General features: G+C 37.8%; 1 protein-coding gene across 3 annotated transcripts in view; it reads right to left on the bottom strand.

Moving 5' to 3' along the window:
- The window catches only part of csde1 (cold shock domain containing E1, RNA-binding), a 28,662-nt gene that overhangs the window by 12,473 nt on the left and 749 nt on the right, over positions 1 to 15,440 (bottom strand). Inside the window, exons 2-5 of one of the 3 annotated variants that reach the window (XM_053503676.1) lie at positions 5,331 to 5,970; positions 1,478 to 1,667; positions 522 to 711; positions 30 to 196 (exon numbers count right to left, since the gene is read on the bottom strand). In XM_053503676.1, the coding sequence (XP_053359651.1) occupies positions 30 to 196; positions 522 to 711; positions 1,478 to 1,654 (534 nt within the window). In that variant the 5' untranslated portion in view covers positions 1,655 to 1,667; positions 5,331 to 5,970. The remainder of the gene's footprint in view (positions 1 to 29; positions 197 to 521; positions 712 to 1,477; positions 1,668 to 5,330; positions 5,971 to 15,440) is intronic. The other 2 variants (XM_053503677.1, XM_053503678.1) reach the window with 2 other exon arrangements.

Below are 15,440 nucleotides of genomic sequence, written 5' to 3'. Positions count from 1 at the left end.
AAAAAAAAAGAGAAAATGTGTTCCTTAACTGGATGTATATAACCATGCAGCATAGTAAAGGGAGAGGCGTGCAAGTCTGGTCCCACCTGCCCAGAGATTCGTTCCTCGGGCAAGACTTCGGCCTTGATCTTTACCAGCTTCACAGCAATTGGTTTGCCTGTGCGCTTGTCCGAAGAAACCTCAAACTCCACATCATCTGAAAAACATGACACGATGGTACAAGGTGACAACAGCACCAACATGTTACAGATACATTATTGGAAAAATATTTCCTTCATCTCTCCACTAGTCTACATACTATGCTTTTTACTATTCTATATTTCTAGAGACACTAAAATTATGCTAGTGTTCTCTCTAGTTATCAAGATCTGTCACATGGGCTACTTAAAATGCAAGTGCCAGTGTTTTTGACAATTAGATGACAGAGCACTTCAGCTGTACCTGGTACTTAAATGGGTCACAGCTAATTAAACTAACAATTTGCACTTTATATGCATGTGCTATGCATTCCACTCTCTAACCTCCAATCTTGAGGTCCTGTAGGTTGCCATTGTACTGGGAACAGTGGAAGAACAGGCGAGCCTGTCTCTCCGAGCACTGGATAAAGCCGTAGGAGCTAAGCAGCTTCTCCACCACACCAGTCTCCCGGAGGCCCACTCCAGTGCCGTTAGCAAAGCCATTACTATGCAGTAGGCTTGGGTCGAAACTCATCTAGACAAAAAAAGATGGAAATAAGCATTTAAAATTCATAATTATTTCTAGAAGTCTACAGTGTACACTCACAGGACAAACACAAATGAAAAATGATGCAGGAATGAAATGAAATCTCCCCACCACAATGTGTGTGTTTGGCATGTGAATTAGGTTTGTGTCCAACTGCCCATGTAGATGTTAAAAGCAAATCATGCTTTGACTAATACAGGAGATATTACTCGATGGAGGTGGAACAACCAGTATCAAAAATAATTTTCTATTTTCTTTTTGATTCATTAAGGTGCTTTGTGACAATGACCAATAAATAAAATAGAATTTAATATAATTACAAATTACAGTTATGGTCATACTAAACAGGAAAGGAAAAGGATCATTCAACACCTGATCGATGATTCTAGGTTTGACTGAAAAAAAAAAGGGGGCGGGATTAATTACAGCACTGAAAATCAGCCTCGTACGTGAAGAAAAAAAAAGTGACAGCCATCACAGAGTGGTCACAGAACTCACTGCTTTTCCCGTTTGTGAACCAAGGTGCATTTTTAAACACTTTCACTGCTTCACAACTGTTGTGTATAAAAGTCACAAAGTGAAAGATATTAGTACTTAAACCAAACAAACTCCTAAAAAACTTTCACCACACAGTCTTAAAAGCAGCCTTTACAACTGGTTAATGCACAAACTCTGTGCCAGGACATGCGGTTAGAAATAAACAAGTTTCATATCAGTTAGCCTAGTGGGGCAAAACTCCAACATGCCCACTTACAGATCGCTGATACAACGGGGTCCGCTTTTGCTTTTTGCCCCCTGCCACACGGGAAGTGTGGCAAGAAACGGACGCAGAGCGGGGAATTGATTGGCTGAAGGTAGAGGGGACAGAAGCAGCAAGAGGGGGGGCAGCTGATTCAGTATATTCTCTCTCCATCTTTACTGGCACGCTCATGGCTGAAGGGCAACTGATGGAGGTCGAAAGGAGTTAAATAATTCCACTACCAAAAACACACAAAAACACAAATCTGCTGAAAAACATTTCACTGCCAACCTGCTCCAACTTGATTTCATTCTAACTCACAGAAGGGAGGCTTTTGGCAAAGATTCATCTGGAACCTGATACACCCATGCCAAACACAGGGATGGTCTAAAGCAACTTGGATGATTCATTTGCCATCACATGATTTTTTTAGTTCCTCTAAAAGATGCCAAAAATAGTGCCATAGCACAAGATGTTAAACAGATTAACATGAAAGGCACAAAGCTGAAAATGGGTGAATGTGATCATCAGAACTGAACTATTTTTAAAACTATTACACATGCAGGGCTTTAAGATTACAAGCTAAAAAGAAAAAAAAAAAAAACACACAAAAAAAAGAAATAATACCATAAAGCACACCTGTGTAATGAAGTTTAGAGTCAAGTTGTCTACAATTCACTTACAAGCTATAATGTTCTAAATAACGTTTCAGTGTAGTTCAGAACAATGCATTAGTTAGATGAAGAGGCTGGATGAGGTGCCAATACTTAACATTGCAATGGTAAATGGTCGATCAAAATTGCACAGACTGACCAGCCTCGACCACCAAGTCAAGCCATGAAAGCAATACAGTTTGCAGAAAATCTGACTTTTCAATTATAATATCCTCATCAAGAAGAAATTTTTAACTTTCAGATTGAGTTTTAAGCTCTTGCACTTCACAGTTGGCACCTGGTCTGCAGATTAATTTCTAATGAAGACACGCATTGATGAATCCCTCATTGCAGTTTCCATTGACACAAAACAACTGTAACAAAATAATCCTTTCTTTGGCTGGGTCAATGGACACATCACTTTAACTCAATGGACGCACAACTTTAACTCATCCTAATCCAAAATCTAAATTTTTTAATTTGTAACTGATCTTGCAGTGTTGTAATAATTTTTTTCCATTTTTTTTTTTTCCATTGATTGTGATTTAAATGCTATATGTAACCATTAAATGTACTGTTTTGTGTTTAAACACTTACCTACACTAACAGCAAATTATGGGACAAATCATAATAATCGGATGTTTGCCAATATTTATCAACTCAAATGTATTTAAATTATTGACAAAATCTATATAAATTTCTAACTATGCACATATTTCCCATAATAAAGTGCAGCCTTTTGCAATTAAATAATTACACTGGAGAATACTGCAATTCTGATTTTTATTAAACTAATTGTAAAACAATAAAATTGTCTGAAAACGATTGCCTGTCTTTGTGGAATAAAGATATGCGGTAAATGTATAGACAAACTAAAAATCACACTCATGGACCTCCTCCTTATGCATGACAAAATAATCCAGGTCAAGAAATCCATGTGCAAAGTTTGCCTTTTCATGCAGTCACTACAGAGAATTTCAAGTCATTAATAATGTCCACATTCAACTGAGCTTAAGATTATTTCTGTACAGTGCCTTTTGTACCTTTTGGCACCCTTTATCAAATGAGCAAAATAATTAGCCACTATAGACTGTGCAGTTACATTCACTGCCCTTTTATATTTATACATCTTGTCAAGTGTTCAAATGTATTAAAATCAACAAAGTTGTGAACAAATGCAACCTTTTTACATTTGTTCGCTTCTGCTCTTCAACCGTGTTCTGATGCCCTAGGACATGAGGTCGCACAAATGCAAATTTTACTACTTCTTTAATACGTTAACAGAGCTTTGCCACAGCATGTGTATTAAGGCTTTTTTTCCTTCTTTATACCTCAAATCCCCCACGCTAAAACTTAGCCTTGCTGGTCAGTGATAATTTAAAAATAAGATGGTGTTTTGTGATAAGAGACTGCAGGCTGGTAATGCAGCCCAAATAAGAGGTCAGGTTTGATTTTTTTTTTTTATATAAAATTTGCTCATTTTACAAAGGGTAATGGCTCAAAGCAACATCCTGCCATTTCTGCCACTCTAAGCATTTGAAAAAAGGTTCCTTCACAAAGAACTATTTATAAAAGAATTATAAAAATAACTTGCACACAATTATAGTATTTCAAAAAGGAATGAAACCTAGTCCAAGCATGATATTCTGACTCAGTTTCAGAATTATATTAAACTACTCTGTGCATGTTTTATTACATTGCATTAAAATTCTAATGGGATTTGTATCACTCTTTTTAGCAAGTAACTGATCTGCTTAACAGGGTTGAGAATCAATACATCAGGCCTTTCCAGGCACAACACATTATAAGGCAAGTCAGGTTTCTGTGAGAACTGAAGTAGCCAGTTTGAAATGATTAAAATCTGGCATGCGTTATTTTATCGCAAGAAATGTAAATTAAATAAAATTAAATAAAAAAAAAAAGTAAAAAAAATAATAAAAATACCCTGACAGGTCCCCTCTGACCACTAGAGAGAAAATGCTTACCAAGGTAAGTAAGACAATATCCCTGGCCTTGCCTGCTACCTCTGACAATTTCTGAGCCGAAGCTAGTCTCTGAGCCTGAAGGCTGGGTATGGGGTGATGGAAAGGTTAGACTGGACAGAGCAGAGTGAAAGTAGGGCGTGGATGGAAAAACGAGCTAAAGAGCGCGAAGAAGGACGGTGGGGTAGGAAGGAGGGTGGGATGAAAGGCAGACGGACGGCACTTACGGATCTGCCATATGGAGACAGGCTGAGGCCGACAGTAGAGGTGCTGCTCAGATCAGCGCTAACAAATGCAGCAGGAGGCGACGCAGGCAAGGTAAACTCTACAAAGCCTTTCCAGGGACTGCCCATTATTCTCCCATACAACCCTGGTCAAATTTACCACACCTGCATTAGGCTTGACTTCTACACGACATTTTGGGCTTCAATTTATTTGCCTTTGCAGACCTACGTTATTGATTTATATTAGTGCAAATGTGAAAAGGGTTGAGCAATAGTGTGGGGGGGGGGGGGGGGGGGGGAGGGAGGCGGGGAAACAAAGTAGTTCCCTGGGCAGATCATTTTTAAGGTTTGAGGGTGAACACAGGTAAAAGCAAAGTTGGGTAAGAGATTTGCCAAAATTCATGTTTGGTATAATTTTAGCTTAATGACGATGTCACATGTTTATAATATAATGAGTTTCGTAGCGCACCAATTTCAGAAAACTGGAAAGCTATGAAACAGAAGGGCATCAAGAGTAAATAGTATTCTGGTTAAAAATCTTTTCCTATTTGAGCCTATAACGTGAAGTGTGCTTTTGTAAAACCTAATTAAATTGTGTTCATCATTTCCAATATGCAGGTTAACTACTACCTTTGTGTTAATTGTTCCCCATCCTCAGTAGTGAACAAAAACTAAACTAGCCAAATATGTGGAATGAATCAAATTGGCATTGACTTTTGACCATAGATTGACCTAAAAATCTGTAACATGTGGTTTTTTGAAATTACAAAAAGTACTATAACTTCGTGTACAGCCTGGAAAGAATGATCACTTTCTTAACATGCTGTTACTTATTAACCGCTTATCTAAAAAACCTCTGTAAAAGTCTAGAAAAGAGGATTAACAATGAAAAAAACATCCATAAATTCACAAAGCATTCTGTTGATCGTCTACCAGAAATGTGTTTCAGTAACATTGGTTTTAGTAATTTTCACTTAAAAACAGTAAAGATGCGATCAGAGGTACCCACCTTGCTTAGATGTCCGATACGGTGTCGACGTCACACTTAACACTGAGCCAAAGATTTAATCTCTTTATAATAAAGCACACGTATGCTTATGTTTTCCTCAGATGCTTGGAACACGTTCTATTTTTTTTTAAGGGGAGGAAAAAGAAACTTTCAAAAAAACAATTAAAAGGGACAAACGAAATGAAACGAGGCAAATGCAGGTGAGAACACTGGTTGGGACAAGATGAACAGCGCGAAATAACAGGGAGAGAAAGAAAGTTAACTAGCAGACAGCAGCCCACTCCGCACCCCAGTGGAGTGGAAGTGCGGGGAGGATAAGGAGGGCTTGGAGCAGCGTTGGGACGTGTGCTTTGTCAAAGCTGTTGAGTAGGCACAAACTTCTTGTCTCAGATCACAAATCGTCTTTGCCGTTAACGTCGATGGTCGGTTGCGTCAGATGTAGCCGGTTTGTTTTATTTCTTTGGTTGCTTAGTTTGGTCGTCGTCGAAGTTCGGTCTCGGCTTTTATTCAAAACTGGTGCGTCATTGGGTCGTTTTCAGGTGGTTCTTTTAGTTTTTTCCTTGATTTGTTTCTTTCGATTGATCTGAACTTGAAGTAGGAGTTTCAGATGGTACAAAAGTCAGTTCTTTTTCACTTCATACTGTGTAGAGAAAGAAGAGAGAGACAAAGATTAAACACTGTCTTTATACATTCAGGAAAGCCCAGTTTCCAAACATCAAGCTAAAGGAGCTTGTGGATGGTGTGGATGGAATATGCCACACCACCACAGTAAGGCATTAGTGTGAGGCATTCAACCCAGAAGTAGCCTAATTAAAATAAAGAGCAAATCAGTCATCACACCAAGTAGAGAGAATTTACCATGAGTGGAAAAAAAAAATAGGAAGAAAAATGGCTTTCAAAACAAGCACAAGTGAGTAAATAGGGATCCAACTATAGTGGTACCTCAGCATACAAACACCCTGCCTAGCGGATATTCAACTTAAGAATTTAAATTTCTCAAGCAACTTGCCTTGACATGCAAGGAATTTTCAACATGCAGTGGAACCTTGGATTGGGAAAACTTGATGTGCGGGCGTTTTTTTGCAAGACGAGATAAATTTAATAACATTTAACTTGATAAACAAGCGAGGTCTTGATATACAAGTAGTATGCATGCGCTTCGTCTGCCGAGCAACACATGACAACAACTGAGTCAATGATTTTTCTCTAGCACACACGCTAAAGAATTGTGGGTAATCGTTTCACACACTTAGTCTCAGTCAACTCGTATAATCAACATCCAGGCACGTAAAGTAAAAGCAAGCGCCATTAGAGAGGTTCCTTGTTAAAGATTTAGTTTCCAGAGTGTCTGTCAGGAAGCAGCGATTCCGTTAGTGTGTGTGAGCACGTGTGTAAGCGAGGTTCTCTGTTAAAGAAGTTTTCCGACAGACTCTGTGCATGAGAGAGTCGTCCTACACAGTAGCCCCCTCCCTCTTCTCGCTCATCTTACTTCAGCTTCACAAACACTCTGATGGAAACACTGCTGTCAGGATTTTTTTTTTTCAAAGGTAAAGTGCAGATTCATTTGTTTAATTTTCACTTTTAATTTTGTATTGTTTATTTTTTATGTGAATATTTTTGGGTTGTGGAACATTTCTTATTAATTCACTGTACAAGCGACCGAGCAGGTCACACGTACTTCTGGTAGCCGATCAAAACTTGTTTGCAACAGAGAAAAACCAAGCAAAGTGAGTTTTTGTGTGTGCGAGATTTTGTCCCAAGAATGATATGTTATCAAGGACGTCAGGAAAAAGAAAACAAAGCCACTTTCAGTTTTGTTTTTTAAGCAGCCGGTGTCAAGAAAAATCTAATTAAGGTCAAGTGAGGATGCCCATTTATTTCATATTTTACTTCATTTTAAAGTTCGTAAATTTTAATGGCAAGGTACCACCTAAACTAGAAAAATGTTGCCCGACTAAAACACACTAAACTATTTGAGTTGTATTTCACCCAAAAGAAAAAATACAACATAAAACACATCCTATTAACTTAAGTTTAACTGAACCAAGATAAATGATGATCCTTGTGTATTCATGTACTTTTACTGCAATGCTGTATTAGCATCATAAGCTACTTCCAATAAAAAAAACCTAGCGATTAAAAAAAACAGCTGATGTTTCTAACAGATGTGCACCAGCAACAGCAAGAAAAAAGAAAAGTTATTTATTAGCAGCCGATACTCATTTATATGAATAACAGGTCAAAAGCTCAACAAAAAGTGAAATGTGATAAATGCATTTTTTTATAGACACCAATTGGGTTTTTAGCTGAGAATTTTTGTTTCCATTTCCACTGGCCCCTACTTCAGCCAAATAAGTAGAAAAGTGTGCATATGTCTTCTTTATCACCATAAGAAGATGATTAAAAGTAAAAAACTAATGTTATTAAAAGTAATTGAAAAAACATTTTATGGCACCCTCACATCCTGCCAGACCCCAATCTGGGCTCTCCATGCAACATGTCCTACACCGGGCACACTAGCAAATGTAGAATAAGACTGAGCCACATAAATCCATCAACTTCTGAGGAGTCTCAAAACTCACTTTTAATGTAGTTATTTATAGTTAATGCAGGCAATTTGCTATACATAATCTAAGTTGCATTAGATGCTGCTTTTGTAGCTAGAAGCGACCAAAACAGATGACCAGGTACGCACAATAGTGCCTTCACTGGACTGCGGGGCTTGACAAAGAATTTAATGCGATTTATCTACCTGTCCGCTTATATTTTGCACGGACACCCTGTAGAAGACACATTGATAAAATACTGCTTATTTATTCACAAATAAATGGGGAAAGTAACACATTTGGTACATGGATATGTTGAACTGGAAAGCACTTGGCAGTGGTGTGATGGACCTTAATCACTACTGCACATGCAGAATCTCATCACATTACTCATTACACAGGAGAGCTCAAATGCAATTTAGTTCGTAAACCATCTAAACAGTAAAGTTATTTTTCCCCCCATGGAGATGATTTAGCATGAACGATGCTAGAGTTTAAGTACTATAAAGATAGTCCCTGACTTTTTTAAAAATTTTTTATAAAACGGTTATGCCTTCGTACCAGAACATGGAAGTGTGCTGGTATGACAATAAAGCTCCTTGAATAAGCATAAGTTGAAAACACTCTAAGTGGAAAATGCATTCAATATTGTACACCTAACCTAGTCAACATCACAGCTTAACGTAACATGAGGGCAACACAATTAGGGCTGGGCGACAAAACGATAACGATATGTGATAGACACGTGATCGATATTTGTCGAAAGAAAACAGAGGTCGCGAAGCTAATTTGGTTGCTGTCATGCGCACTTGCTCCGCGACCGGCACTAGGACCCTAAAGTTGTAAGGTCGCGATTCAGGAAGAATAAAAGGAGACAAGATGGCGCTTCACATTGCTTAGTCATAAAGTCTGCTCATGCCGTTTCCGACGCTTCACCGGATCTATTGCGTGCGTGTTGCTAGGATGCGGTGTTAGCTTCTCCGCTTTATTTTGTCGTTTCTCGCAGCAGCGCAACAGCCCATTAATTCATGCCCATGCAGTGATGGGAAAGACAAACGAGTCGATGCATGTCCATTGTTTTATTTTCTGCGTTGTCAGGCGATATTTCAAACTTCCGGGTGGATTCCGTACTTAAATCAAACCAAAAACTACTAAAAGAAAACAGGTTCAGGCTCTATATTCCAGCGCATCTCACATTTCCGCATTCACACACATTGGATTGCATTACCCACAAAGCATTGCATGCACTGGACTACACTCCCGTAAACAGCTGCCGTAAAATCAACCTCTCTCCCGCAACAGCGAGTATAATTGTGTAAACTCTTGCTCTCGGCGTGAGAGAGTTCTTACAATGACTCGCGTGGTTCTCCTGCCAGTTCGTGCTATTTCCGCGTTTGGATTTACCGTCCACGCTACAGGGGCTAACTGCTAGTCTTCCGGTCCACTTCCGGTTGCCCGTGACAGTTGCATTAACAAAGGCACTCGCTCTCCTAGTAACCTAGCAACTTAGAGAGTGATACACTAACGTCAATCATGTAACAGTATTATGTTTGGTTGCGCCATGTCGTTGTCTCATGCTGGTCTGCTGGATTCCTCTTCAAAAGCAAAAAATGCACTTATTTTATTACACTTTATTAAGCATTTCTTACATTTTCTTTCATTTTGCACCTTAAATGTTAAGAGATAATTGTTGTGTTCATTGTGACTTTAGACTTGTGTTTACATTTTAATTATCATGGTTATTGACATTTCTGTCTTAACTGAGGGGACTATAATCAGAGGAAGGTTAAGTTTTAAAAAAAAAAGTTTAAATGTAATATATTTTTCTCCTGGTCCGTATTCTATAAATGGGTCGTAAAAATATCAATAATTATCGATATCGACCGATATAAAACGCTGATATCGTGATACAGTTTTCAGCCATATCGCCCAGCCCTAAACACAACACACTGTAGAGTATTGACTGTTTATCCTCATGACCTGCCTTGGTGTCATAATCATTGAAGGAGTATAGCACTACAAATCAATAAACTGGAAAAAGATAAAAACCGCAACAAAAACTATGGTTTTGACTGAATGTGCGTAACTTTTACACCTTCATGAATCCATAAATAAATTCATTTATATTAGTCCGTGTGTTTAGACAGAAGGTTTATTAGAAACACCTGTTCAATTTCTCATTGATTCAATTATCTAATTAACCAATGAACTCCAAACTGAATTGGGATTTTCACGCACAACCATTTCTAGGGTTTACAAGAATGGTGTAAAAAGGGAAAAACATCCAGTATGCGGCAGTCCTGAAAATGCCTTGTTGATGCTAGAGGTCAAAGGGTAATGGGCCGGCTGATTCAAGCTTATAGAAGAGCAACTTTAAAATAACCACTCGTTACAACCGAGGTATGCAGAAAAGTGTGAAGCCACAACACGCACAACCTTGAGGCGGATGGCCTACAAAAGCAGAAGACCCCACCAGGTACCACTCATTTCCACTACAAATAGGAAAAAGAGGCTACAATTTGCACGAGCTCACCAAAATTGGACAGTTGAAGAATGAAAAAATGTTGCCTGGTCTGATGAGTCTCGATTTCTGTTGAGACATTTAAATGGTAGAGTCAGAATTTGGCATAAACAGAATGAGGACATGTATCCATCATGCCTTGTTACCACTGTGCAGGCTGGTGGTGGTGGTGTAATGGTGTGGGGGATGTTTTCTTGGCACACTTTAGGCTCCTTAGTGCCAATTGGGCATCGTTTAAATGCCACGAGCTACCTGAGCATTGTTTCTGACCATGTCCATCCCTTTATGACTACCATGTACCCATCCTCTGATGGCTACTTTCAGCAGGATAATGCACCATGTCACAAAGCTTGAATCATTTCAAATTTCTTGAACATGACAATGAGTTCACTGTACTAAAATGGCCCCCACAGTCACCAGATCTCAACCCAATAGAGCATCTTTGGGATGTGGTGGAACAGGAGTTCCGTGCCCTGGATGTGAAATCTCAACAACTGCAAGATGCTATCCTATCAATACGGGCCAACATTTCTAAAGAATGCTTTCAGCACCTTCTTGAATCAATGACGCATAGAAATAAGGCAGTTCTGAAGCCGAAAGGGGGTCAAACAGTGTTCGTATGGTGTTCCTAATAATCCTTTAGGTGAGAGTGTGTGTGTGTGTGTGTGTGTATTTATTTATTTATTCATTTATTTATTTTTTAAACAATCGCACATCTGGAAATTTAAACTTTAAGCTTTTAATACACTGCAAATTTACATTGTCGCTCAGCTAATAAATTTACCATTTCGCCACCTGTAAACATCTACCAACTGCATCTCTGACAGGATACACATGCCCGAGACTCATGTTTGACTAAAACTCCAAATTCTTAGCCCATAGGCACACAGGCCTAAAATACAGTCTGTCGAGCTGCCACTCTGCACATGTGTCAAAAAGGCAGCTGACTGAACTGCACACACTCCACTGGATCAACAAGTCTTGACACATCGCCCAGGATACATGTGTATTTATGGAACAGCATAGCAATCTCAAGCTTGCTTCATCAAAAAGGACAAATGCAGTTGGCTTCTTGGTTAATCCTTTTAACATTAAACAAACGGATCTATGGACTAACGAGTCACATAAAGTAATAGAGAAATACAGCAAAATACAGAAGTGCAGATAAAACTACATAATTAGTTTCATTTTATGATTATCCATCGGTTAATCAATATGCCACAAAAAAAGGAAAACAGGTGCTTGAATTAAAAAGAGCAAGCTTTTCCTACTGACATGGGAAAAGTGTTTTTCAGCACCTTGCTGTAATTAAGGGTTTTGAGACAGTGCCAAAACACATGAAAATCCTGCCTGCTTCCACATTCATTTAATTAAACATCACTATCATCTGATCACTGTGGTGGGGTGTGTTTGATAGTGACTGATTAAGCCCATGAAGTATTAGATGTGTGTTCAGACAGAAGCGCAAATCAAGCTTTAGCCAGAAGTTTGTTATTGTTTTTATAACCGTGATGGAAAAAAATCTTAAACTAAAAAGAGAACACATTTGACATTTTTAAGTAAAGTCGCTCTTTTTTTTAAGCCTTACATATTCCCTGCTTTTTTAAACTAATCTTTAATATATAATCACATTCATTGTATGTGCCTCAAATTCTCATAACTTATTACTTTAGATGACACCTATCAATATCAGATCAATATCAGCCAAGAAGTTTAAACCTATAATGTAGACATTAGGTAACATGGCCACTTGCTGTGTTGTGAAAAAGTATATACTGTAATTTTGCAGACCTGCGAGTGTCATGAAATCTGTCACAACCGTGAATGGCAGGAGGCTATGAATTTTCTCTAATAAAAACATTCATGGTGTACTTTGTAGCCAAAACATAAGGTCACACTTTGCCAAACCATTGAAGAGTAAAAAGGAATTGAGAGCTTCTGTTCTGCTTACTAATTTTTTTTTATATGCAAGTTGTGTTGTGGTATATGAATATGTGATTCATCTTGCATTTTGTGCCGTGTGTTATTGTTTGCTTATTCAATGCTTCTATTGCTAATGAGGTGATGCCCTGAAACATTCCGTGCTTTATATTTCGTTAAATACTGTTCAGGTAACGTTGCCTAATACAGACATTTCAAGCTTTCATAATTAACTGTCCTGGGGTTGAATCATTGTAGGTTAACACCATCTCCGTTTTTTTTTAAAGTTTTTACATTAACAAAAGAGCACTCTCCTCATTTTTAATCCATGTATTTTCCATAAATTTTAAATGAAATGCTTCAGGTTTTAAAACAAATATTTAAAATGTTATTTTCAATGGAGAAATATTACCAATACTGGATGATTCTTCAAGTTTCATAGACAGTATTGGAAAATTGTTTTTTTTTTTAGGTGTAATCTTAGAACTACATTTGTATAGCCAGTTTAATAGATTAATTGTCCACTTATAAGCATATCATAATTTACATATGTACAAACATCAACTATTTCCCCATGACTTGAAAACTGGTTTGAAAAACTTTGCCCTATAGCCTGTACACCTCTGTAACTCTAGCTGTTGCTCTCCCTGACGCCTTGACACGAGAGATTTGGTTCTTTAGTCCATTTAAGTAGTTCATAACTTTTCAATATAACAGACAGAACAGCAAAAGGAACTAAGCACCAAATTCGTTTTTTTTTGTTTTGCTCATGGAGGTCAACTCTGTATTGATTTAAACCAGACCTGGTCACTTCCTCCTAGAGGTGGGCAATTCCCAATGAATAAATAACTTATGTGCATCAATAAATTAAGGCAATTACAATAGGCAAACCGTAGATTATATAATGTAGCTAAAGTATAAAACTATATAATGCAAATATAATAAAAGTTATAGATATAAATAAAAACAATGTAGGTGTAGTACAAACTGATTTTATTTCCAATTTATTTGTTTTTCTCCATCCTCCTCTGAGAAAACTGATCCATGCTGTTTTACTGATGTTTATTTTAAGATATTAAACCCCATAGATATTAAACAGGGAAGATAATTGTGCTAATTGTTAGGCTACTTATGTAATGTGAGACTGTTTTATTGTTATTTCTAAATTGGTGCTGGAACAAATGCAGTTTACCTCAAATTGATAAACAACTGTCCTCCTCCAACCAAGAGCCTTTTTGACAGTTTGGACCCATGTTGTAAACTATGTATGATCATCCCTAGGAACTCCTCCTGTGGTAATTTAATTGCTGTTCTAATGCAAGAGATTAATTACTAAGGAGATAGATTTTTTTTTTTTTAATTATTAGACAACCTTTTGGTAAACTAATCCAATGTGAATAGGGCTATGAATGTGCCCCCCGATCTGACACCACTAAGTCGGTGTGTGTTGCAATGAGCTTGTTGTGACGTTATGCCATGTTTTTCAAATGGGTCAGGTTTTAACTTAGGGACCTTCATAAAAATGAGCACATTAACAGGGTTACCTTTAAAGCACACTTTGGTTCAGAGAGGTCAAACTCAGTTGTGTTGCTTTAGAAGATATCCCTAAAACTGTGATTAGTATACTATACCTAATAATGCAGACAAGACATCAAATTCTCAGGAAGTGCTTTCCCAATGTGTTATGAGAACTGTACAGCATGTGCTCCAAAGCTATGACCAGACAGGCCAAAAGCAGTGCATGCCAGCAGTGACTCTCTATAGTCCAGTGCCACATTCAGCCTGACCTTATATCTAGCACCACTAAAACGTTTTTAGACACATGCTTGCTCTTTCTAAGAAAGGCACGGCCTGTGTAATGACCAATTCTATGAAACTGACTGACAGATTTATCAAAGACAGGACATTTTCTTTGCAGCAGAATGATAAGTAATCCCTGACATGGAGGAAAGCGCTCCAGGAAGTAGCAAGGAAATTAAAGCAACAAAAAAATATTAAGTCACAGAGACAAAGTAAGCAACCGAGCCAGAGCTGTCACAGTCCTTTAGTGCAGAACCTAAGCCTGCCATACCTGCAACAATGCAGAATAGCTTCTTATAACTAAAGAAATTTCAGGGCCATTATTACCTACCTAACCAGCGTCAGACATATTAGGGTCATCTGCGGACAGTTACATGTCGCCTGTGCAAAGGTGTAACAAGAGCAGATGTAATAACCTCAGCATATTGAATAAAAAAAATCTGTATACCAGAACTGCAAAGACAAAACTGCCTTTCCGAGGTTTTATGCTTGCATAATCTGTTTGGTTTCGTATTTGCCATGCTACGAGTTCTCCAGTACACTGGGTATCTTTATTAAACCACAGGAAATGAATCAATACTCAGTTATCCTATTTGCAGCGAATGTGCTTAGCCCTGATTTCATCCAACCAATCACATTTACAGTGTTCACCCAGATATTTTAAACGAAATATTTTCACACTAAATTGTTAAGCATGGAAAATTTCAGCTTCTTACACAACTGTGCAAACACATTACGAAATACTGTAAGTCTTTGGGGAAGTGGGGATTAATCTTTCACTTTCTGACACTGGTTTCATGTAGTGCCAAACTGACACGAACTTTCAGCTCGATTCATTGTGATCCCAAAAGACTACAGCTTGCTCAGGATGCTCATTTTTGTATAATACAGACCCGTGTGCCCACACTCAGGTAACACACTCACAAACCAAGATATTAATCTCAAATAAGGGATTGTACTACAGCAAAATACTGGTGCTGTTCACCAGGAAATAAGTCATGATAAACAAAAAGATATAGATTTTATCTATATGTATAATAGATAGAATTTTTAGAGATACAAATATCAGACACCAGTGACAAAACTGAAGCAAATAAGCAGGACTAATCTTTATTCTTAATGCTTGAAAGACAGTGAACTGGTTGTTTAACTTACATCTACCTTGCAAAAATAATGCTTAAACCTCATTTTATTTTAACCTGTCCTATTTAAATTTAATTTGGGTGTGGGGGCGGATTTTACTTGTGTATTATAATGATTATGTACTGTTTATAATTGCGTGTATTATGCAAAAATGATACTGTTTAATATAAATATCTACAT

Source organism: Clarias gariepinus, chromosome 9, assembly GCF_024256425.1.
Source record: "Clarias gariepinus isolate MV-2021 ecotype Netherlands chromosome 9, CGAR_prim_01v2, whole genome shotgun sequence".
Lineage (NCBI taxonomy): Eukaryota > Metazoa > Chordata > Actinopteri > Siluriformes > Clariidae > Clarias > Clarias gariepinus.
This window is presented reverse-complemented; position numbering and strand designations above follow the sequence as displayed.